The sequence below is a fragment of the Nicotiana tabacum genome, chromosome 23, assembly GCF_000715075.1.
Source record: "Nicotiana tabacum cultivar K326 chromosome 23, ASM71507v2, whole genome shotgun sequence".
Classification (NCBI taxonomy): Eukaryota; Viridiplantae; Streptophyta; class Magnoliopsida; order Solanales; family Solanaceae; genus Nicotiana; species Nicotiana tabacum.
The window spans coordinates 83,120,115-83,143,315 of NC_134102.1; the positions used below are offsets into that span (position 1 = coordinate 83,120,115).

Consider the following 23,201-nt stretch of genomic DNA (forward strand, 5'->3'; position numbering starts at 1 on the left):
TAATTTCGTGTAGTTTTTTTTTCGAATTAAAAAAACAAGAATGATATTCCCTTCGTTTCAAATTAGATGAAGTACTTTACTGACATATTTCTAAATTTAAAAATAATTTAACTTTAACCTCTTTATTTTACCTATTTTACCCTTAATGAGAAGCTTTTATAACCACACAAATGTCATAACCGAAGCTTTTACCCCTTAAACTTTTAAGACCACAAGTTTTAAATGTATTTATTTTTTCTTAAACTCCATGCCGAATCAAACTACATCATCTAAATTGTAACAGAGTAATAAGTATTCAGACAAAGACGACAAATAAATTATATCTCGGATAATGGTTGCTAAAAGCATGTTACTCTAATTAACACTAATGTGAAACCAGGATAGTCCCAGGACCTAGTCGATAGTCTCCCTAAATGAAGCCTAACATTAATTTGCACCATGTACCGTCTAATTCCAAAATTTCTTCAAATTGAAAGTTGTAATACTCGTAAATCGAATTTAAAATGACTTTGTTCTCGATTGGCACAGATAACTTCAGAGTCCATTGGATAGGATGAAAAAGAAGAATAACGTGCACAGATAGTTCTTAAAACTTTAAAACGCATCATCTTTCTTATAGTCGCTCTGGTTTCTTTCCTGTTCTTTCAAACCAATTACCACATTTGACGACTGAGTCGAGTCTAAGAGAAGCGCGCAATTGAAGTCACATTTATTTTCCACCTTTTCCTCAAGAATGTCACAAGGTCAATATTAGCTTCTTTTACTCACTAATTTCCTCATTCCAAATAGCGCGAAGAGGACTAGCGAAATAAAAAGAAACTCCCTCGCTCTCCAATGGTCAATAGTTAGTAGGCTCAGCTGCTTTCGATCATCCATTTACGAAGAAAAGCTGACTAGTACATTTCTGGCTTTAGAGCAAAGTCCAACATTGGTTCACCCTCGAACTTTCAGGTTGTTTCACCTTTCTAACATAAAAGTCTGCCAGGGGCTTTTCATTTGGACAGAAATACACAACTTCAAACTCCTTCACCATATCTGTGAGGAAAACACAGAAAACTGAATATTAGTAACACAGGGATGGAAGGAAGAATATGGATCCAATAAGAGAATTAATCAGCCTACCGTTTCAAATAACCATTGGAATACGTCTAATTACCACTCACCCAAAATAACTTGCATATGAAAGGAGACAACGCAAAGAATGCAGCATGCGCATTGAAGTGACTCATTACTTTCATCCATTCCAACACCTAATGCCCTAATCTTTGGTGAGTGAACTGACTTGCGGCATTTAACTAGCATGTCACCAAACATGATAGCTGCTTTCTGAATTTATACACCAGTAACGCGCCAATAAAGTTTCAGCTTATTAGACAAAGGCTTTTCCTCATCGTTAATACCTGCACAGTTGTGAAGATAAATACCTTAATGTTTCTAGATGATTTAAATAGCAAATACTGAGTTGGAAAAAACAAAATCATATTAAGATCAGAAGATCAAGGTCGCCAACATGCAACAACGGTACTTCAAAAGAAGGGAAAACTTGTCTATAAATTATGGAGAGGGATCAGTTATCAATGTCAAGTGAATTTGTAAAGAGAAAGGTGGATTTTGAAAAGTTTGATCAGATAATCCTGTGTAGTATTGGGATTAAATACTTTTACAGGAGAAATTTCACAATCAAGGGCGGCGAAATCTGTGCAAATTGGGTAAATGAGTTGAAGTGGCTGGAATGCTCGATCAGTTATGAAGGGGGGCAGCGAGTCGGGAAAAAATGTGAAGGGAGGGTATTTTAATGAAGTGGCAGCCTGCAGTATTTTGCATTCATAAGTCAAATGTAGTCTTAATGACATGCCTCAATCCAAGAGAATGGCCAGAGACACTTAGCACTAAAAGAATGTATTGTAGTTTGTATGAGGGTGGTTATCCGAACGACACAATTTGTGTAATGTAGTTCTGAATGCTGCAATGAAGATTTAGAACATTTTTAAGGGACGCATATTAGACAGTAAATCTAATCCTACATCTGCAGAATGAGTTGAAAAAAGCAAGAAATCAATAGCTGAGAGCCTGAGACTGGTTATTGTTTCAATCTTGTAAGATTCATATCAGCACGAAAGAATTTGTTAGGAGAAACAATGATCATAATGGAGCTTTCAGAATTTATCATAGACATAAAAACATTACGAAAAGGAAGACGAGTCCGAGATCCTGCCCCCTGAGTGGGGCTGAACCTGACCACAGCTGGATAAGCAGACATAATTGCAGTAGAGTATTTGTTATCCAAAATTTATAATTTTGGAAATATTTTACTAAGTTTTTTGAATCTAGATACTTTTTTCAAGATGTAAGGGTTTTTAAACTAATATGAAAGTAGAATAAATATCATTCCTACCAATCTTCCTCTAATCCTATCGCAAGATCATGCACCCACGTATCCTCTAGTGCAGACATTCTCATGTTTCACCATCCCCCATAGGACAATCCAGACTAAAGCCTCATTGATGGCTTGAAGATCGGGATTTTGTTCGAGTCGTTCATTACTCTATCCAATTTTGAACTTCCCATTCTTTTTTGTGCAAGAATTTGGGATTCCAAACTATTTAGTTTTTTTAAACCCTTCTTAGTGACCTTCCTCACTCCTGATTGCCAAAAGAGAATATGTCATCATGCCCTTTCTTCAAGTGTGGTCGTATTGGGCGTCTCCCCTTCCCTTTGTTCCTATGTCCTTACCCTCTTCTCTAGTTCATATTGTATGACACCAAGAAGCTAGTTGCTTGACGTTTCACCCTTCTCCGACAACTTTTGGCCCGAGAAGAAACCCTCGGGAACTCAGCAATTGTGAGTGGGTCTGGGAGTCTTCCTCTGGTCATTTTTCATGTATGTGTAAACTCTTTAACGAGCACAGGTTTTAAGTGATCCAAGCCTTAACAATAGGTTTCTAGAATCGGGGTAAAAGAATTAAAAATCCCTGACAATCATCGATCTAACCAAAGGGCAGATCCATCCTTCTCTAATTTTTTTAAGTCCTCCTACTTATGACTACTTTAAACTCATCGTATTCAGAACTATATCTTACCAATGAATACTCCATTTATTCCGACGCTACAATTTTCTTCAGCTAGATCTTGTTCCTCCACCTCTGATTCTCTCTCCTCCGATTCTCTCTCCTCCTTTCCTCCCTTTCAAGTTTCAACAGCATTAACCGGTTCAACAGCATAAGCCAAATTCTGTAACTCAATAAAAGTCATCCATAATCATTGAGGTATTCATTCCTCCATTTTTTAACAATGATTCTGAGCCTAGAAATGATTGTTGTTGCAATCGAAATCAACAGAACCTCCATGAGTTCTTCTACTTGTCTGATTAACTTGTGAGTTGTGAAACCATAGGTGAATCGACATACCAGTTCCCCCTTGCTCCTCCTTTGCCCAACACATCCTGCTTTAACTGTCCGTCTTTCAAGCAAAAGGTATGTCTCCCATAAACCTCTTTTCTCTTGCAAAACCCTAGAAGCCTATGTCTCAGAAGGGAATTCGGAAGAGAATTGGAACAAGAATACCGAGCCACTGAACGAGGATATCTTCAGCAGCCCATACCATCTACCAAGAGCCAACTGCCCATATGCTACGTCTATCGAACTGATGCGCCAATCAAATTTATGAATAGGTTTTGAGGAAATTCTTATTCCCCTTTATTTCGTCTAGAAACAAACTGAACCTTTGTCCTCAATCTATTTTAACCTCCAAAACTCCACCACTCCTGACCAAAGTTGGCCAATCCGACACATCCCTGTACATCTAATAGTGAATCAATGAACAGATTTTATTGAACGAGCAATTCTTGAAGATACTATTGGTTGCTACCATGAAAATCTTAATCCTCCATCCATAACTTGTCATTTGTCAGCTTTTCATTCAAGAGGTGAACCTTAGTACAGAAGGTCCAGGATAACATACAAAATTCAATCTACCGATCAACTATGGCTCAATCCATACTAGGTAATGTCGTATTAATCCTCTATATTATTGTGCTCTATTCGTACCCATTTCTGTCCAGTGTTAATAATTTATCAAGACAAATGAGGAGTTCTCAAGATATCACACATATCCTTACATAGTTACATCAACATACAAGTCCGTAATTAGACTAGAAAGACTAGGCAACACTGCACCTAAAGAAAGTGTAACAACAAATGGTTAACATGGCACAGCTAAGGAAATTGTTCTGACAATTTGCTAATGAGGACAGCAATATGAAGAAGGGTTATGAAGGAGAGAGATGGTATACCAGGTTCACTGACTACGTGTTGAGATGCAGCAGGATACACTTTTGGCGGGATGAATCAAGGATCGTGCGGGGAAGTATCATTGAGGGAAGCATTCCCTCAAATGTATGCATTGCCCATGATAATGAGGTAATGATGTCAAACCTTATGAGAAGAAATGATCAAGAGGTATAATGAGATATAAAGAACAGGAGCGAAAGTTGAAGAGCTCTTGCAAAAGGTTTACAGCTGCACGGGATGGATAAGATGATGTAAGAGCAATATGCTTCACTGAGAAGTCCTATTATATGAAACTAACTGAAGGAAGCAACGAGGGGAAGTGTGGAAGGCAATATAGAGCATCAAGGCGACAAAGAAAGTTGAGTTTTTACGCAGTGCAGCATGGAATACAATCGTCATAGCTGATAATCTGAGGAATAGAGGAGAATTACGGTGAGTTGGTGTTGTGAGTAAACAATGCCACAAGGATACACAAACCAACTTGTATTGCATTTTAGGACTGCAACCACCTCGGAGCCATCATTTTTTGACAAGTTTAACATCATCTAGGTGCTCTCAAGAACAGCAGCAGATACTATTGCAGGCTGAAGAACCACTGAATCAGCAAGGAAAGGAAATGGACTTGGAAAACACCACCACTATACCTTTGTTAAACAATTGAAATTAAAGAACTCGAAAGTTATTTTTTAGCGCAGAGCAGTAGGAGGGGAATGTTAAAAAATCTTATAAAGCTTCCTTTCTGTATATACAACTGGATAAGAATAATTGAAGAAATATGATAAGCCATTTGTCCAAATTGTATATACCACCATATTGGCATAACACGAATGAAATTATCTGATTTATAAAATTAAAAAGAGAGTGAGCAAGGGGGGGGGGGGGGGGTAAGAGAAAATTAGAAGAATAAACTTCAAAACAGTGTGGATCAACAAATACACAATGAGAGAGATTATGCCACTTTAAATATGTTTGGTTGGGGTGAAACGAAGGGCTGCAAGAGGGACAATATAAAAAGGATAAGCAGTATTCCCCTCATTTGGATAAGTTACTGCAGGTGCCGATGTAAAAGTGAAACAGAATGCTTTACCAGCCACGTCAACTTTGTCAATCCACAGAGGAAGGATATATTTAATTCTATTCCCGCTCTATCAAACAATTGAAAGTGGTTGAAGTAAATACTTCATATTTACTCACTTCATCCAATTTCAGTCAAACGCAAGTTTTTGCCACTAACGAGTTTATCAAATGCAACATGTAATCATGAGGAGCTCAAACTACTTTAACTTTCATGTTTGAGCTTCTACTGAAACACTGAGGAATACGCACTAAAGACCTACCTAGCAGTAAAAAGCAAATTCTGCTGGTCAGTACATCTTGATAATCTCCAGTGGACTTGAACGCCTACTCACAAGGTACCAATTCTGGAAAAAAAATCCAAATCAGCATTAGTGTATTGACAAACAAAAGGCAGCATATAACATGGGAAACCGACTTAAAACTATTTTTCCAATATACAGATTATATCCATATTAAGTGGTATGCAGCAAAGCTGGTAACAGTGAAATTCCCATTTGGAGTTGTATTTAGCTCCTCCAACAGTTAAGAAGTCATTTCAAGGATGAATTACATCAAAAGTTCAGTGCAAAGAACTGATTATGTGGTTAAAGATTGACATTACCACCAAAAGGGAAAGAAGCACAGCATGGTCAGCCAATGTGATTTAGAATCTTAACCTTGCTGATCTACAGAAAAATGACCCCAAAAAAAGAAAAGCGAGTAGCCTTTATATTACGAATTTCCTTAGTAGAGGACTGACCAATCATCAGCACAATTTGACAGAATGAGATGCTGCAATTACTGCTTCACCCTGCATGCACTTCCACCTGCACAGAAACATAATTCGTTGCAAAGCATATTTGTCGGGAGGAAAAAGATGAAGCTAGGAAAATTAATGCAAGGAAATGCAGAAAGCCTATCTGTAATCACAAATAAAGAGCAGTTGCCGAGGTTTGGATCATTTTTCTTCTTTCTTATACCGTTATACGTAATCCCAAAAGCAAGGAGTGTAACAGACACAACTAAGGCAGCTTCTAGGACATCAGAACTCTCTTTTGTTCTTCCCTACATGGTATGGGAATCCCCATTTTCTAGTTCTCATTTCACACTTGTGTTCGCTAGAAAAGGCACCTGCTAAGCATTATAACTTAGTAATTCTACAGCCTACCTTTCTCTCTTTTTTTTAGATCAGAAAGCCAGGATCCAGTTGCTGATGAGCTTTTTTTCTTTCTCTGTTTTTCTTTGTTAATAGAGCACAAAAGAATGGACAAGCAACACCTCATTTTGGTTAAGACTGAAATCATTTACATGCATTGAAAAGCTATTCAAATGAGATATATGCCAAAATTACAGACATCACAGCTATTGTGCATTGTTTCGGCATAGCAACAAGGGTTTTAGCTTCATATACAGAAAAGGGGGAGGGAAGAAATGTTGGGAAACTCCAGTAGGCAATAAATACAGCAAATTATGCTTTGTTAGTAATGAAGGTCCAAAAGATAATAAAAGAGATAGATAGCGAATATTCTTCTGGAAATTAGAGGTGAGATATCAGATATGCTGCCAATAGAGTTGGAATTGAAAACCTCAGTCAAGCAACCGGTGGATGTTGACCTTTTTTTCCTGAGGAAGTAAGATGTTATCAATAAAAAGGCATCAAGAAGATGCATAAGGAGCAAAAGATACAAAAGAGAGATGACTCTTAGCTCTAATACAAGCAGTGGATGCTGACCTTTGCAGGAGCAAACATGGAAAACAAATCAAAAGTGAGTCTAACTAAGGTAGCTTCCAACTTTCCACTGAAAAAAAAAAATCCTACTCCTTCCTGCTCTCTCGCATGAGAACTAGGAACAAATAAAATAATATTTTCTAGCTGTGGGAGCTATATGGAGATCAAACACAAAGGAACCTGAATAATCAAATGAGGATACTCCTACAAATTGTTTCAATAATCCAAATTAAGAAATACAGAAGTGATGAGCAATTTCAGCCTCAGAGAGCTGTAGCAGCGCATAATGAAAAAATTTCAGTTTACCAGAAGCTCGACTCTCTCAACACAGTGCTAACCTACTTTTGAAGTAACCTACGTTTTTCAGGAGTTCCAGGAAAGTGGATGAAAGGACAAAGATCAGCAAGACAAAGCTGAATTAGGATTTTCACGCATCTAAAAATGATTCCACTCTCTTTGCTCAAGACTGAACAGGGGCATCCCATGTTGGTGGAGCTAAAAGGTGGAGAGACTTATGATGGGCATTTGGTGGATTATGATACTCGGATGAATATCCATCTTCATGAGATTTGGTTGTACAGCAAATGATGGAAATGGATTTTGGAGAATGCCAGAATGTTATAATCGTGACAATACCATAAAGTATCTTCGAGTTCCTGACGAGGTGGTTAAAAGTTTTGGAAGAAACAAAAAACTGTGCAGCTAGAAAACCACCTGGTGTAGGAAATGAAAGGGAAGAGGTAGGAGGAAAGTGCTGCTTGAAGTCAGGCAAAAGCCATTGGGCATGAAATGGAAAATTCATGTACCAAAGGATGGGACAAAGGAGGACCTGGTGCCAAGTCAGGTGGAAAAAAGTGGAGGCTATAGATGTGGCTAATCATCTTCAAACTGGATATATTGCATCTATTTTTTTTTTATACTGCAAAAATATTAAGGCGCTTCTTGGAGTGAAAGGCTGCTTCCACTTATTTTTAGTTTGGCATGGAATGTATTTAGGCTTGAAAAGCTCACTTTTAGATTGATCAGTGCTTCTCTCTTTTGAGAGATGAAATATGTAAGCAAGCTCATTTCTTAAAAATATTTGGCAATTGACATGTGTAAATTTAAAAGAAAACTGAGCTAGTTTTCAAAAAACATTCAGTCTCAGGAAATAATAGTAACAACAACAACAACCCAGTAAAATCCCACTAATGGGGTCTGGGGAGGGTAGTGTGTACGCAGACCTTACCCCTACCCCGAAGGAGTAGAGAGGTTGTTTCCGAAAGGCCCTCGGCTCAAAAAAACAAAAAGACAAAAGGACAAAAAGGAGACAATATTAGTATCACAACAGCAATCATAGGAAAAATAGGAACACCATAAAATCCAGAAGAAAGATGCAAAGCAAAGAGAGACAATATTAGTATCACCACAACAATCATAAGAAAAATAGGAACACCATGAAATGTAGAAGAAAGATGCAAAGCAAAAGCGATAGCTAGTAAATAATAGTAAGTCTTTCAGAAATACTCTCCAAAACATTTCCTTTTCTGGATAAACCCAATCTGACACATTTCTACAAACTAAGGCACACACGAAATTTACAAGTTTCACTGATGCAAAAAACACAGAACAAATCAAACATAGATGGTTCTGTGATACTTTTCAAACCAACATTATAAGCAAAATTCATTAACTCATTACATTATAACAATGCTTCAAGCCAAAGTACACAAATCAAACATTGGACCCATTTTTGGCATACACTAGTCTTAGGGTATGCGCTTCGCGTGTGTACCCATATCAATGCCTACATAGTTTTAAAAAAATCATAGATATTATAAGACAAAATCTTTGAGTTATAAAATAAAAATTAAAAAAAAAAGTGTAAGTCTTGAAAACTCTAAAAAGAAAGAAATCTTGCCCCACAAAAGTTCTTAGATGTTTTATTATAATTTCTGAGGACTTATGCGCGAATCTTATGAAAATTGGTATTATTACTATGACCTAATACTTGAAACAAAAAAGTAACACACAAAAAAACTTTATCACGATTCTTCAAAGATTTGTCAAATAACACAAATTTAAAAAATTAAATTTTTTGGTATTTTAAAGATTTGGGAATTAAGAGTTTGTCCCTATAGCTCCTAGAAGAATAGTGATAAGTGACGATGTAAAATTTAAAAGTGACTAAACAGCTTAATGTGTCAAAGAATAGGGAATTGTCATTTATTGGAATGAATGCAAAAGAAAAAGAAAAAGAAATTAATAAAATTTATTTTATAAACATTTTGTCTTCTATTGTTTTTTTTTTTTTTTGAGAAGATTTTGTCTTCTATTGTTTCATCCTTATTATATTTCTTGCTCTTTTTTCTTATTTCTTTCACCACCAATATTATTCTAATGGAAATAAATTTAGGTATCCTAAGAGATTTGTCAGCTTGAAAAATAGATTCTACTTATATGATGAATCTGGAAAATAATTAAATTGGGCTCTTTTTCTAATTAATCAATTAATTCAAAATTTTAATTATTTATTCTCAATATTACTGGAACTAACTTATTTTTTATTGATTCAAATTTTTATTATTAAGCCATCCCAAGTTTTAAATATGTAACTGTAACATGTAAGGAATTGCAATTATACTACATTGTTCATATAAGAAAGTCATTTATATGATGAATTGGAAAAGAATCAAATTGGATTTTAACTAATTAGTTGATTTGAAGACCTTTTCGGTTAAATTAGTTCGACCAAAATCAAAAAGAGACTACCTTGAAACACAATGTTAACATATATATACGTTTGGATAGCTTAAATTGGGGTGAGATTAATAATCCCAAAATATTAGGACCTCTAACCTAGTTCAATAAGGAAAGATTTAATAATCAAAATTTTAGTTGATCTTAAAGTCCTAAATATTAGAAATATAAATTAATTACAACTCTATCCAATGTGAAATATATTTTTAAAGGATAAAAAATACAAACGACATTTTGATAAGGGGATTCAAGCTTTTAATATAGTATAGATTCTTCGGAAGTTAATTTTCTTGTTTTAATATAGTATAGAATCATGGGGAAATTAATTTTCTTCCCAGCTTTGGACACACTTCTTACAGTAGGACATTAGATTGAGATGACCGAGAATATGTTTTATGGGAAGGTAATCACATAAAATATTATAAACCATACTAGCTTAATCTTTACTGCCCAATCAAACAAGCCAGAAAGAGGGACAGAGGAGGTAACTATACCAAGATCACATCGCATTACAAAAGGCAAAGGTGACAGCACGAACGTACCTCCGGTGACAAAGACGACTCCTGCTACGAGGACAATGCTTCTGGACCTAAAATCTGCCAGCCAACCAGGTGCAAAAGTCTGAAGTAGCTTTCTCTTCTTGTATAAATACATATAGAGTAGCCCTTAACTTCACAATACCCGTTGGGGAGATATTCTCATCTACGCATAGTCACTAACCACTTTTGGTAAAGGTCAAAGACTTTATCAAATTCTCTCAGTCTGCAGTATCTTTTCATGAGTATTAGAAAGGGAACATGATCAACAGCTAAACCAGATGCCAGTAACTTCCCAAAGAGCTTGTCCGCTTCTTTCATCATACCTTGTAGACAAAACACCTTAAGTAGTTCGCTGTAGGTAATTACATCTGGCTGACAACCTTTTCTCAACATTTCGTCATGTAGCTGAAGTGCTGAGTGAATCAGGCCAAGACTGCAAGCAGCACCAATCAACAGATTGTAAGTAACTAAATCAGGGGTAAGACCATATAAAAGCATCTCCTTCTCCAAGGGCTGAGCTGCTAAAATATTTCCTGACTTTATCTGTGCATAAATTAATGCATTATATGTATATATGTTTGGTAGAACACCAAATGCTACCATTTTGTCTCTAATGTATGAAGCCTTTTGTATATCTCCAAATTTTCCGTAACCATCGATTATAACATTCCAAACAAGTGGTTCAGGTATAATGGAATTCTCTAACATGTAATCAAGAAAACAATTGGCTCTATCAATTTCCCTGTTAATACATAGGCCCTGAATTATCATTTTGTATGTAATTTGATCTGGGATGACACCCATTCTTGTCATAACATCGTAGATATAACAAGCATCACTGGTCTTTCCTTTTTTACAAAGTGCTCCAACAAGAGTGTTGTAAGAATAGACATCTGGAACGAACCCAAGCTTTAGCATTTCACAACAATACTTATATGCAATGCCCACGTCATGGCTCAAACAGAATCCATGGACAACAACATTGTAAGAAACTTTATCAACTTGGACACCCTCTTTTAACATCCTCTCCCAAAAAGCAAGAGCTTGATCAGTATCTCCATTTTTAAAGCAACCATCCATCATTATGGTTGATGTAATCAAATCTGAGCTCCCCCCGTTATGATTTTTGCTTAGTAATTTATGAAAAAGCTTTTTCGCCTCCTCCAACAAACCCTTCTTACAAAGCGCATGAACAAGGATGTTACAAGTAACTCTGTTTGGTAAAATCCCATGGTTGGCCATGGTAGAAAACGTGTTTAGAGCTTTATCGACGTCATTCATGAGGCAATAACCCCTTATTAAGGAGTTGTACGTAGCACAAGTGGGAGAAGGGCCCCTATATAACATACCTCTAACAATCCACTCTGCCTTCTCCAATTCACAGTTTTTGCACAGTCCATTGATGAGGTAATTGTGTGTGATAACATCAGGAACAATACTATTCTGTATCATGTTGAACCAAAGAGATAAAGCTGCCCCCATTTTACCATCCAGACACATAGCTCTAATAACATATGCATCTTTATTGAAATTTATTTCCAAGGTGCAGTTATGAATGCCTGCTTCAGCTGAGGATATTCTTTCCCTGCAAAATTAACGTAATTTGCTTTACAAATATTAGGGACAAGAAAAAGAAGCCAACCAGGCTCAGCTTCAATAAGAAACAGTGTACAGCCACGGGATTGATACAATCAATTACAGAACCAATCATATGCCACTCGAAATCATCAATTATCAAAACACTACAAAAGATATTTGTGCCCTTATTGGCACTAAAAAGGTAATACTCTTTTCTGTCTCTAAATAAAAAGTTATAAAACAAGCTTATTAATTCAACAATTAAATAAAAAATAAAAAACTTCCTGACAAAGTTTCGAACAAACCTCATACTCTTCAGACGATCCAGACTATGCTTTAACATCGCATCCAACACGTTGAATCCCACTCTTGAATCCTCTTGCTGATCCGAATCGTTCCCCTTAGACAACGAATCTTTGGATCCTTGCTCCTCCCGATTCACACATTGCACTACATTATCTTGTCTACACATAAAATTTACAAAATTTATCAATTTTTTGGAAACGAAAATGAGTTGATAAAATGCATAAGTGTGCAATGGAATACTCATACCTAATGTCGATAACATCCAAATCCGCTTTCGAGCAGAATAAATCGGCAAAACCGTGAAAAACGCGGTCTTTGATGAAGTCTAGCGTTTGAAAACTCCCGTTCAGTATTCGAAGAAGAAATTGAGATTCCTCCGAGACAATTAATAGCTGAAAAAAGGTAAATAATGAGGACAAATGGGGAAAAATGAGTATTGAATGACTTTTAGAAATACTTGAGGACTTACGGGCTGCATTTCCCAGTTAATTTGGAATGGAAGAGCTGAAGACGGCGGAGAGAGTCGCCGGCTGCGAACGCCGTCGTGCAACCGGTAAAAGACGCCGGTTTGGATGGATTGCGGAGTGAAGCGATGAGAGTAACTAGGGAGCCCTTTACGGTAAGCGGGCGGGTACCAGTTTGGGCATCTGAACCAGGGAGCGGACCCGCCCGTTTGCATTAGCTTATTTAAAGTAGCCGATAACTCCTGAAAAGTACTTTTTAAATGGTAAATCATTTATTTATTGTTTGGAGTCAAATGTTGAAATTGATAATAAGTTGCTGCAGTATTTAATTAAAAAAAATATTGATAAGCTTTTTTCTATTAAAATGACTTAAATAAACTTAAAACTATTTACACTTATAGAGCGTAATTTTTTCAAGATTTTAGATTCTAGATCGATTCAAATAAAAAATAATCTATTTTTTATTTTATTTTAAATATAAATGTGATTAGATAAGATAACTTTATGATAAATATAATTTATTTTATGATAAGCATATAATCATAAGCTATATAATAATAATACTTTATCTCTTGTCTTCATCACCAGTGTCTATTAAGATTAATATAACACTTAAAAAGTAATACACCAAAAATTTGATATGTCCTCGTTTATTACTTACAGTTCAAAGATTAATACACAATTACATTGATACAAAATATGCAAAGGAAAAGAGAATTTGCTTACCTCAAATATTAAATTGTAGACTTGAAGAGGTGGAGGATTTAGGTTTTAAGAAATATGAGCAGTGAATATCGATGTAAGAGTTTTGTTTTAAAAATGAATATTTTAGGGATAAAATAAAAAAAAAAATTGGTCAAACTTAAATTGCTTATAAACTAAAAATTCATAAACTAGTCACCCAACTTATGGCGTTTTGGCTTATAAGCACTTGGCTTATAAGTATTTTTAACTTTACCAAACGCGTAAATAAGTCAAAAAGTTCTTATAAGCTAACCAGCTTATAAGCTTAGCCAAACACCCTCATAATGTGAAATATTGGTAATTAGCCATTCTTTACCCCTACTATAAGCCTTTAGCCACCGTTTAAAAGTTTTTAGATTTTGGGTGTGTTTGGTATGAATTTTGGGTCAAAACTCTAGGATGGAACTCAAATACTCAAATGGAGAAAAGCAGTTATCGGGTTGGCTTCCACAACTATTTTGAAAAACCCAAGAAATAGAATTAGATTTCAGATCTCAATTCAAAAATCAACCATTTCGTGTGTGTTTCTGAAAGATGTGTGAGAATGCATGTATTGGTGGGTGTAAACCTGTTTAACGGGCCGGGTTGACCCATTTTCGAACCTGCCCAGACCAGTAGTAACCCGACCTGGACTGATAGTCAGGGGCCGGGTGGGCTGGGTTAGGGGGTCAGGGGGTTGGTCCGTATAAAAAAAATCGATTAACCGGACCAGTCAAACCCGGTCAAGAAAAATCACTGTTGAACCGGTTAACCGGACCGGACTGGCCCAACCCGGTTCAACAGTAATTTTCTGGGTTTTTTTTTTCTAAAATTCATTTGACCGTTGGTAACGGTCAGCTTCCAATTTGACCGTTGCCCAACAGATATTTTGCAAGAATAGCCCCTTTTTGGGCAATTATTTTTAAAAATAACACATTTTGTAATTACTAATTTAGTCTTTTGAAAAACTAAAAATACACTCCCCATCCTCTTCATTTCTTCACTCATCTCTCATTTCTCAAACTCAAATTCTCAATTCAAGTTAAATCATGCCCCGTGATTCTATAGTGCGCTCATATGTTTGGGAACACTTCGAGGTGGTAGAAGAAAATAAAGAAGTTCACAAAGTAAAGTACAAGAACTGTAGTCGAGTCTTAAATCTTCGTCGAAAGTGGAAGGGCACAGGCTGTTTAAGGAGGCATATGAAGAGTTGTCTTAAGCGTCCTCCAGAAATTCGTATTTAAGATTTTAAATTGATTTGAGATAATTTGTGTTATTTTAAAATTATTAGACGTATTATGCTTAATGTTTTAGTTTGTTAGATTAATTTGAAGTAGTATTATGCAATGAAAATTTGAAATGAAACTATGAAAGCCTTTGAATTTAACACTCCAGTAGATGGCCAAGAAGGTCATATTGATTATGAAGAACTTACTAAGGCAATGCAAAACATTTGAAGTTCTAGATTTATATTTAATAATTAAACTTTGAATTTACTTTTTTTTTATTAATTTAGTTGTTGTTAAATGTAAACATTAATTTGCAAATTTGAACTTGCAAATTATAAGTGCATTTTTTTCCATCTTCGTTGTATTATATTATCTTAAATTCTTAATGAAATATTCAAATATAAGAATTTTAAAGTCTTTGCATCTTTATTCAAATACTCTTTTTATAAGATTTTTTTTTTGTTTTATATTTTTACTTTAGTTATACAAAATACAAAATATAAAAAAATAAAAAATTACACCAACCCGGCCCCTTAAGCCTGGAACCATTCCAATTCAATTTTTGACCAGATGGGGCCGAACCCGTTAAGCTCGATTCGTAAAACCCGGAACCTTGCCCGGATTGGTGACCGGACGGTCACTTTTTTTCTTGACCGGCCTGGTCCGCCCGTTTGTCACTTGTAGGTGGGTGAGAGTAAGGGCATGTTTCCTTTCTATTGCGTGAGAATCAGAGAGGTGAGAATGAGCCTCTGTATTTCTATCCTTTTTGATGGGTGAGGGTCTCTTCCCGAAAGGATCGATTTTAGAGGGGATTTGGGGTCAAGGGGAAGATCGAGAGTTTTTCCTTAGGGAATTTGGGAGACCGGGAGATGGTGTCATTAATTTCTTGTCATTAATTGAGGAGATGCATTTGTAGGCATATAAATTTTATTGGAATTAAATCCGTAAAATAATTGGGACTATATTTTAAAATTAAGATATATTAGTTCAAATAAATTTATTGGACTAATATAATTGGATTAGTTATAAGCCCAATATATATGTATTAAATAAATAAGTCTTAATCCATTGGGCTAGTCCATTTAGTTGGGCTACAAATGATGAGCCCACTTCATTAGGCCCAATATGCCATCTTCCTAGAGGCCCAGTTTGGTGTCACGTGTCAAATGACATGGCACGCCAAGTCAGAGAAAAGAGCCAATGGGGGTCATGCCACGTGTCAAAATGACATGTTCTGGCCAATCAAATGCGGCTTTGTCATGCTTCAATTTGATTGGTCAGAAAGAGTTTATTCTGATCATAACTTTTTCCCTCCCACAACTATAAATAGGGGTCTTCATAACTCAGAAAAGATACCAAAAGCTATAACAAGAAGCAAGAGAGAGCTCGTGGATCAAACACTGCAAATTCCTCCATAAGTTTCAAGCTCCAAGCAATCAAGTTCAAGAAATCAAGTTCAAGTTCAAGAACGAAGAACAAATCAAGTTCAAGCTCAAGAACGAAAAACAAATCAAGGTAAAGTTCAAGCAACCAAGCTAAAGCTCAAGAACAAGATCATCATTCGTGGTGACAACTACATATTCGAGATCAAGCTCAAAGGCCCTTGAATTTATTTATTATTGAAAAGAAGAATCAGAGGATTCATAGAGATTGTACACTCAAATATTTAAAATAAAATACTACGATTGTTGTAATATTTTTTAGCCTGATTTTATTTTCTCGACCCAATTTATTGTCTACAAATTCGGGCACGCCAGTGGGACAATCTCTACCTCTCATCTCAACTTTTCAAATCACCAAAGTTCAAGAACATTGAAATGGCTTCAAAGAAAATCATCTCCAGTTCAACTTTCACCAAGGCTGCTAATTCCAGGTTCTATGCTGATGTGGAAAGCATCCTCGATGTTACCTTTGGAAGCTTTGGACCAGTTACGAGGAGCAAAGCAAGCTCGTTAGGACAACAAGCACCCCAAGTGACGTCCGTATAAACCCCTGTTTTCGGATCTTCATCCTCAAAAGGAGCAAGATCTTCCACAAACGTACCCGAAGGAGAAAGCGATGTTGCTGAAAAGATCAAGAAAACTCTTGCTCTGCTTGACCTCCCCGGATCTAAGAACTAGGTTGTGAAGGAAGATGATGATGCTTCAAGTGATGGATCCTCCCCACTTACATCGCATAGCGTGAGCCATTCGAGAATCAATCTGTGTGACAATCCATGCTACTCCCCATCATCTACAACAATCATGCAAGCTATGGTGACAAACACTTCATATGTGGAAGAGCAGTTGGCGAACTTGACAGAAATAATCACTGGCTTGACCAAGTGCATGCAAAATCAAGATGCTAGAATTGACAAGCTAACAGACAAGGTGAGAATCTTGATGGAAGAAGAATCCACCCATGCACCTGGCAAGCTCCCAGAAGTTCCAGAGATTGATTCTCCCCCGATACGAGTAGCATCCGCTAAGTCTATCCATGTCTCATCTGAAGGGATGATTCCCATCGATCAACTGAAAGAGTTCATTAAAGGAACTATTAAGAATAAATATGAAGTTGCTGCCAAGTCCTCCCTTACATACGCAAAGCCGTACACTACAAGGATCGATATGTTGAAGATGCCTGCTGGTTATCAACCTCCAAAGTTTTAACAGTTTGATGGTAAAGGTAATCCAAAACAACATGTGGCGCACTTCATTGAGACATGCAATAACGCTGGGACTTATGGAGATTACCTTGTCAGACGGTTTGTCCGCTCGCTAAAAGAAAATGCTTTTGATTGGTATACAAACCTCGAGGCGGGATCTATTGATAGCTGGGATCAACTAGAGCAAGAGTTCCTCAATCGCTTTTATAGCACAAGGCGCACTATGAGCATGGTGAAACTCATAAATACTCGTCAACGGAAGGGTGAACCAGTTATCGACTTTATCAATCGTTGGAGGAACTCAAGCCTCAACTGTAAAGACAGGCTTAGTGAAGCTTCTGGCATAGAGATGTGCATCCAAGGCATGCATTGGGGATTGCGCTACATCTTGCAAGGTATTAAGCCTAGCACATTTGAAGAACTTGCAACTCGTGCCCATGACATGGAATTGAGCATGGCCTCCGCTGGAAATGAAAGGCTGCCCATCTATGAACCTCGCAAAGGGAACGACAAGCAAGAAGTCAGAAAATGGAGCAAGTTTGTACCAAGATCTGAAAACAAAGAAGTTATGAATGTCAACACATCACCTGTGAAGTTCATGACGAAGGTGAGCAAGAAGCAGAGTATGAAATTCACTTCGTTTCAAGATAAGCCAAGTGAAAAGTTGACTCTAAAAGAAATGCAAGAGAAAGAGTACTCATTTCTGGATTCTGATGTGCCAGCCATTTTCGAAGAACTCCTCGAGTTAAATCTCATTGAGCTTCCGGAGATGAAGAGGCCAAATAAAGCTGGGAAAACTGATAACCCAAATTACTGCAAAAATCATCGACTCGTGAGCCACCCTCTGAATAAGTGCTTTGTCTTCAAGGACAAAGTTATGGACTTGGCTCGTGAAAAGAAGATCGTGCTTGAAGATGAGAAAGCAAGTGCAAACCAAGTCTCTATCACATTTGGCTCATTCAGTCCAGACGAATTATGTAGTTTTAAAGAAAGTAAAGATGAAAAATTACTGGAGAACAACAAAGTTGAAGACGATCAACCTGAGGATGATGAAGGTTGGACGTTGGTGACTCTTCATAGGCACCACAGAAGGAGCCCACGAAAAAGAATCAGTAGGACAACCAATAAGGAAAATGATGGTAAAAAGACCAAGGAGATGGAATCCAGTTAAGCACTTAAAGAAAGCAAAAGTGGAGGTGCACCACCCTCAAAAGCCACGACATCCAGTGACCTTGGAGGAGTTTTTACCAAGTTGGTTCCGCACGAAGATTTCCCATGGGGGTATTGATGCCTCATGTTGCCATGCTGACGAAGGGGAAGAAAAGAGTGATGACCTACCATTGGCACCATCTTCGGAAAAGCTCATCGAGTCCACTCCTCAAGAAATTAATGCTTGTGAGGAAAAAGTCACGTTCACAAATGACGATCTTCTGCTAGGTAACACTCTTTATAACCGCCCATTGTACCTGGTTGGCTATATGTGTGATGAAAGGGTAAATTGAATTTTGGTTGATGGAGGATCCTCAGTGAATATTTTGCCAATTCGCACTGTGAAAGAACTTGGTATTCCCATGAACGAACTCTCAGAAAGTCGTGTGATGATCCAAGGATGGCAAAGAGCCATAGGTGCGATCAGGTTGGGAATCACCATTAAAAATATGCAATCAAGTACACGGCTGCATGTGATCGATGCAAATACTTCATACAACGTCTTGCTCGGAAGGCCTTGGATACATGAGAATAAAGTGGTTCCATCTACCTACTATCAATGTTTGAAGTACTACGAGGGTGAAGTCGAGAAGAAGATAGTTGCTGATGATGAGCCATTCACCAAGGCTGAGTCACACTTCGCCGATGTAAAGTTTTACTTGAAGAACCGCATTTGTGAATGAGCTAAAAGCTGATGATGGCATGAAAAGCAAGAATGATGAGCCCACAACTAAAAGAGCTGATGTGATTGCTGGTAGAGCCAAAACTGTTACTGAGGAGGTACAACCCAACGCGAATAAATCTCATAGAGGGGATATTGCGTCTTATGGCAAGAAAGTAAGTCATCCACTCCAATATGTCCTTAAAAGAAAGAAAGATGAAGGCGAATCATCTAATCTCCAAACTAACATGCTAAAGGAGTTAACTCTTCCGAAGAGGCAACCATGTGAAGGTTTGGGATACAAGAAATCGTCACCAGTGCTCATCTCCATAAGAAGGGCGAGCAGCAATTATATCACTGTAGAAGACGAATCTGCCGCTTCTAACATGCCTTCTGTCTTTGATCGACTTGGAAAATCAACTGTGAGAATTTTTGTATTGGAGAGATTGGGTCCATTAAAGAAGGGGAATAAGTTCCAGAGAAATTATCGAAATACAAAAACAACCGCTTTGCCCAAAATTCAGAAGATCTCTAAAGATTTCCAAAGTTTGGTTCCTTCTAGAATGAAGCGACAAACAAAAGTCATGGTTTCGTGTGATGAGGTACTGAAGGTGAAGCCATACATTATGGTATACACTAAAGAACGTGATGAAGACGAAGAAAGTGTGGGTTCTTTGTATCATGTTACTGCACAAGGCGAGCATGGTGTTTTATCTCTAATGGAGGATAACGAGAAATTGGACGATGTTTCACCATGTTATCACATATCCTTTAACGATGGGGACCCTCAAGAAGATGAAGATGCGAAAGATGCTCCACCTGAACTTGAAGAAGGAGTGAAGACCACAGTCGATGCCTTAAAAGAAGTTAACCTTGGCACCGATGAAGAACCAAGACCCACCTACCTAAGTGCTTTACTAGAAGTGGATGAAGAAAGCACTTATATTGAGTTACTCAAGGAGTTCAGGGATGTCTTTTCTTGGAGCTATAAAGAGATGCCTGGCTTAGACCCGAAAGTAGCAGTCCATCACCTTGCCGTCAAGAATGGTGCTCGCCCTGTTAAACAAGCCCAAAGGCGCTTTAGGCCAGACTTGGTTCCCTTGATTAAAACCAAAGTTAACAAACTCATCGAAGCTGGCTTTATTCGTGAAGTTAAATACCCAACATGGGTTTCAAGTATTGTCCCTGTAAGGAAGAAGAATGGCCAGATTCGAATGTGCGTCGACTTCAGGGATCTCAACAATGCGTGTCCTAAAGATGAATTTCCGCTTCCTATTCCAGAGCTGATGATCGATGCTACTACTGGGTATGAGGCAATGTCGTTTATGGATGGTTCGTCAGGCTATAACCAAATTCGCATGGCACTAAAAGATAAAGATCTTACTGCATTCCGCACCCCCAAGGGTATTTATTGCTACAAGGTAATGCCTTTTGGCTTGAAGAATGCTGGTGCTAGTTATCAAAGGGCTATGCAGAATATTTTTGACAACCTTCTATACAAAAATGTCGAATGCTATGTGGACGACTTGGTGGTAAAATCAAGAAAGAGAGGTGACCACTTGAAAGACTTGAGAATGGTGTTTGAGTTGCTCCGGAGGTACCAACTTAGGATGAATCCATTGAAATGCACCTTTAGAGTTACTTCCGAAAAGTTCCTTGATTTTATTGTCCGACATCGAGGGACTGAAATTGATCAAGCCAAAGTATATGCAATCTTGAAAATGCATGAACCTCGGGATATTCACGAATTGAAAAGTCTGCAAGGAAAATTAGCATACCTTAGGAGATTCATCTCAAACCTAGCTGGGATGTGCCAACCATTCAGTCGCCTTATGAAGAAAGGTGTCCCTTTCAAATGGGACCAAGCGTGTAGCAATGCCTTTGAGGGCATTAAATCCTACTTGATGAAGCCTCCGGTTTTAGCAGCCCCTATACTTGAAAAGCCGTTGATACTATATATTTCAGCACAAGAAAGGTCTGTTGGAGCATTGTTGGCCCAAGAAAATAGTGAGAGAAGGATAACTCTATTTACTACTTGAGTAGGATGGTGACACCAAACAAGCTGAATTATTCGCCAATTGAAAAGTTGTGTTTGGTGCTAGTCTTCTCAATTAAAAAGTTGAAGCACTACTTTCAAGCTCATGTTGTTCGTCTTATTTCTAAAGCAAATCCCATTAAGTTCGTGATGTCAAAACCTGTTCTTAGTGATCGACTAGCGAGATGGTATCTCCAATTTTAACAATTCGAGATTTTGTACATCCCTCAAAAGGCTATAAAAGGACAAGCATTGGCAGACTTCTAGGCAGATCACATTATACCTGATGATTGGGAGCTAACTGATGAACTGCCTGATGAGGGCGCAATGGTCATTGAAATTCAACCTCCATGGAAGATGTACTTTGATGGTGCTGCACATCGCGGAGGAGCTGGTGCTGGTGTAGTATTTGTCACTTCTCAAGGTAAAGTTCTGCCCTACTCTTTTACGTTGACGCAACTCTGCTCTAACAACGTTGCTGAGTATCAAGCATTAATACTTGGGCTTGAAATGGCTGTCGAAATGAATCGATTGCAATTGCAAGTCTTTGGTGACTCTCAATTGGTGATCAACCAGCTTTTAGGTAGTTACGAGGTCAAGAAACCTGAACTATACCCATATCATTATTATGCTAAAAAATTAATGGGATGGGTCGGTGACGTGACTATTCAACATGTGCCAAGTAAAGAAAACAAGAAGGCTGATGCTTTAACTGCCCTAGCTTTATTGTTAACCCTGCCTGATCAAGCGAAAGTTACTGTCTGCAAAAAATGGGTAGTACCGCCGCCAAATGAGGTTGAAGGCGAAGGAAATGAACTCAAGCATCTTGTTGCTGTTTCTGAAGCTGAGAAAGAAGAATGGCGACAACCCATTATCGACTACTTAAGCTATGTGATACTTCCAGAAAATTCGAGAAGGACTGAAATCCGTCGTCGTGCACCTCACTTCCTTTACTACAAAGATACTCTATACAGAAGTTCATTCGAGGGAGTACTCTTACGTTGCTTAGGGGAAGAAGAAGCACTCCAAGCTTTGAAAGAGACACATTCTGGGGTATGTGGATCACATCAATCTGGACCAAAGCTCCACTTCCATATAAAAAGGATGGGATATTATTGGCTAACAATGGTAAAAGATTGCTTGGACTACGTTTGAAGATGCAAGGCTTGTCAATTCCATGCGAATTTTATTCATCAACCTCCTGAAGTGTTGCATCTGACTGTGGCATCCTGGCCGTTTGACGCTTTGGTATTGGATGTTGTTGGACCACTGCCAAAGTCCTTTGGCGGGCACCTATACATCTTGGCTGCAACTGAATACTTCTCAAAATGGGCTGAAGCTGTTGCTCTTAAGGAGGTAAAGAGGGAAAATGTTGCAAGTTTCATCCGAGTAAACATAATCTATCGCTTTGGTATTCCTCGTTACATAATAATAGATAATGAAAGGCTATTCGATAATAGGTTGATGAACAAGATTTGTGATCTCTTTGGCTTCAAGCAACGTAACTCTTTGATGTACAATGCCGCCAATGGTCTAGCTGAGGCATTCAACAAAACTCTATGCAACTTGTTAAAGAAAGTCGTCTCCAAATCCAAACGTGATTGGAATGACCGTATGGAAGAAGCTCTTTGGGCATATAGGATGACTTACCGCACGCCAACACAAGAGACTCCTTATTCACTCGTTTATGGAGTCGAAGCCGTCTTGTCACTCGAGTATCAAATACCTTCATTATGACTGGCTATTCAAGAAGGGATCAGTGATGAAGAAAATGCTCGATTTCGATTAGCAGAGTTGGAGGCTCTTGATGAGAAGAGGTTGAAAGCCCAACAGAGTCTTGAATATTATCAAGCTCGATTGTCTCACGCCTTCAATAAAAGAGTTCGCCTGAGATCCTTTCAAGTAGGGGATCAAGTCCTTGCCGTACGAAGACCCATAATTACTTTCCATAAACATGTAGGAAAGTTTACTTCAAAATGGGATGTGCCATATGTCATACAA

At 37.7% G+C, this 23,201-nt stretch overlaps 1 protein-coding gene and 1 pseudogene across 4 annotated transcripts; one reads left to right on the plus strand and one right to left on the minus strand.

Annotated features, from left to right (window-relative positions):
- Nucleotides 1-492: 492 nt before the first annotated feature.
- On the minus strand, nucleotides 493-12,923 carry LOC107818250 (uncharacterized). 4 transcript variants are annotated; one of them, XM_075246078.1, is made up of 8 exons: nucleotides 12,705-12,923; nucleotides 12,482-12,627; nucleotides 12,235-12,393; nucleotides 10,355-11,936; nucleotides 6,105-6,171; nucleotides 5,626-5,709; nucleotides 1,164-1,400; nucleotides 493-1,035 (listed from the first exon to the last, which is right to left on the minus strand). In XM_075246078.1, the coding sequence occupies exons 1-4, from the start codon at nucleotides 12,912-12,914 to the stop codon at nucleotides 10,511-10,513; spliced, it is 1,941 nt and encodes a 646-aa protein (XP_075102179.1). In that variant the 5' UTR covers nucleotides 12,915-12,923; the 3' UTR covers nucleotides 493-1,035; nucleotides 1,164-1,400; nucleotides 5,626-5,709; nucleotides 6,105-6,171; nucleotides 10,355-10,510. The 4 variants fall into 4 exon arrangements, with proteins under 4 accessions (XP_075102179.1, XP_075102181.1, XP_075102182.1 ...); XM_075246080.1 differs by having other exon boundaries at nucleotides 5,967-6,171; nucleotides 12,705-12,887; XM_075246081.1 differs by having other exon boundaries at nucleotides 1,123-1,400; nucleotides 5,967-6,171; nucleotides 12,705-12,887.
- On the plus strand, nucleotides 7,372-8,084 carry LOC142177441 (putative U6 snRNA-associated Sm-like protein LSm4; annotated as a pseudogene).
- Nucleotides 12,924-23,201: the final 10,278 nt, after the last annotated feature.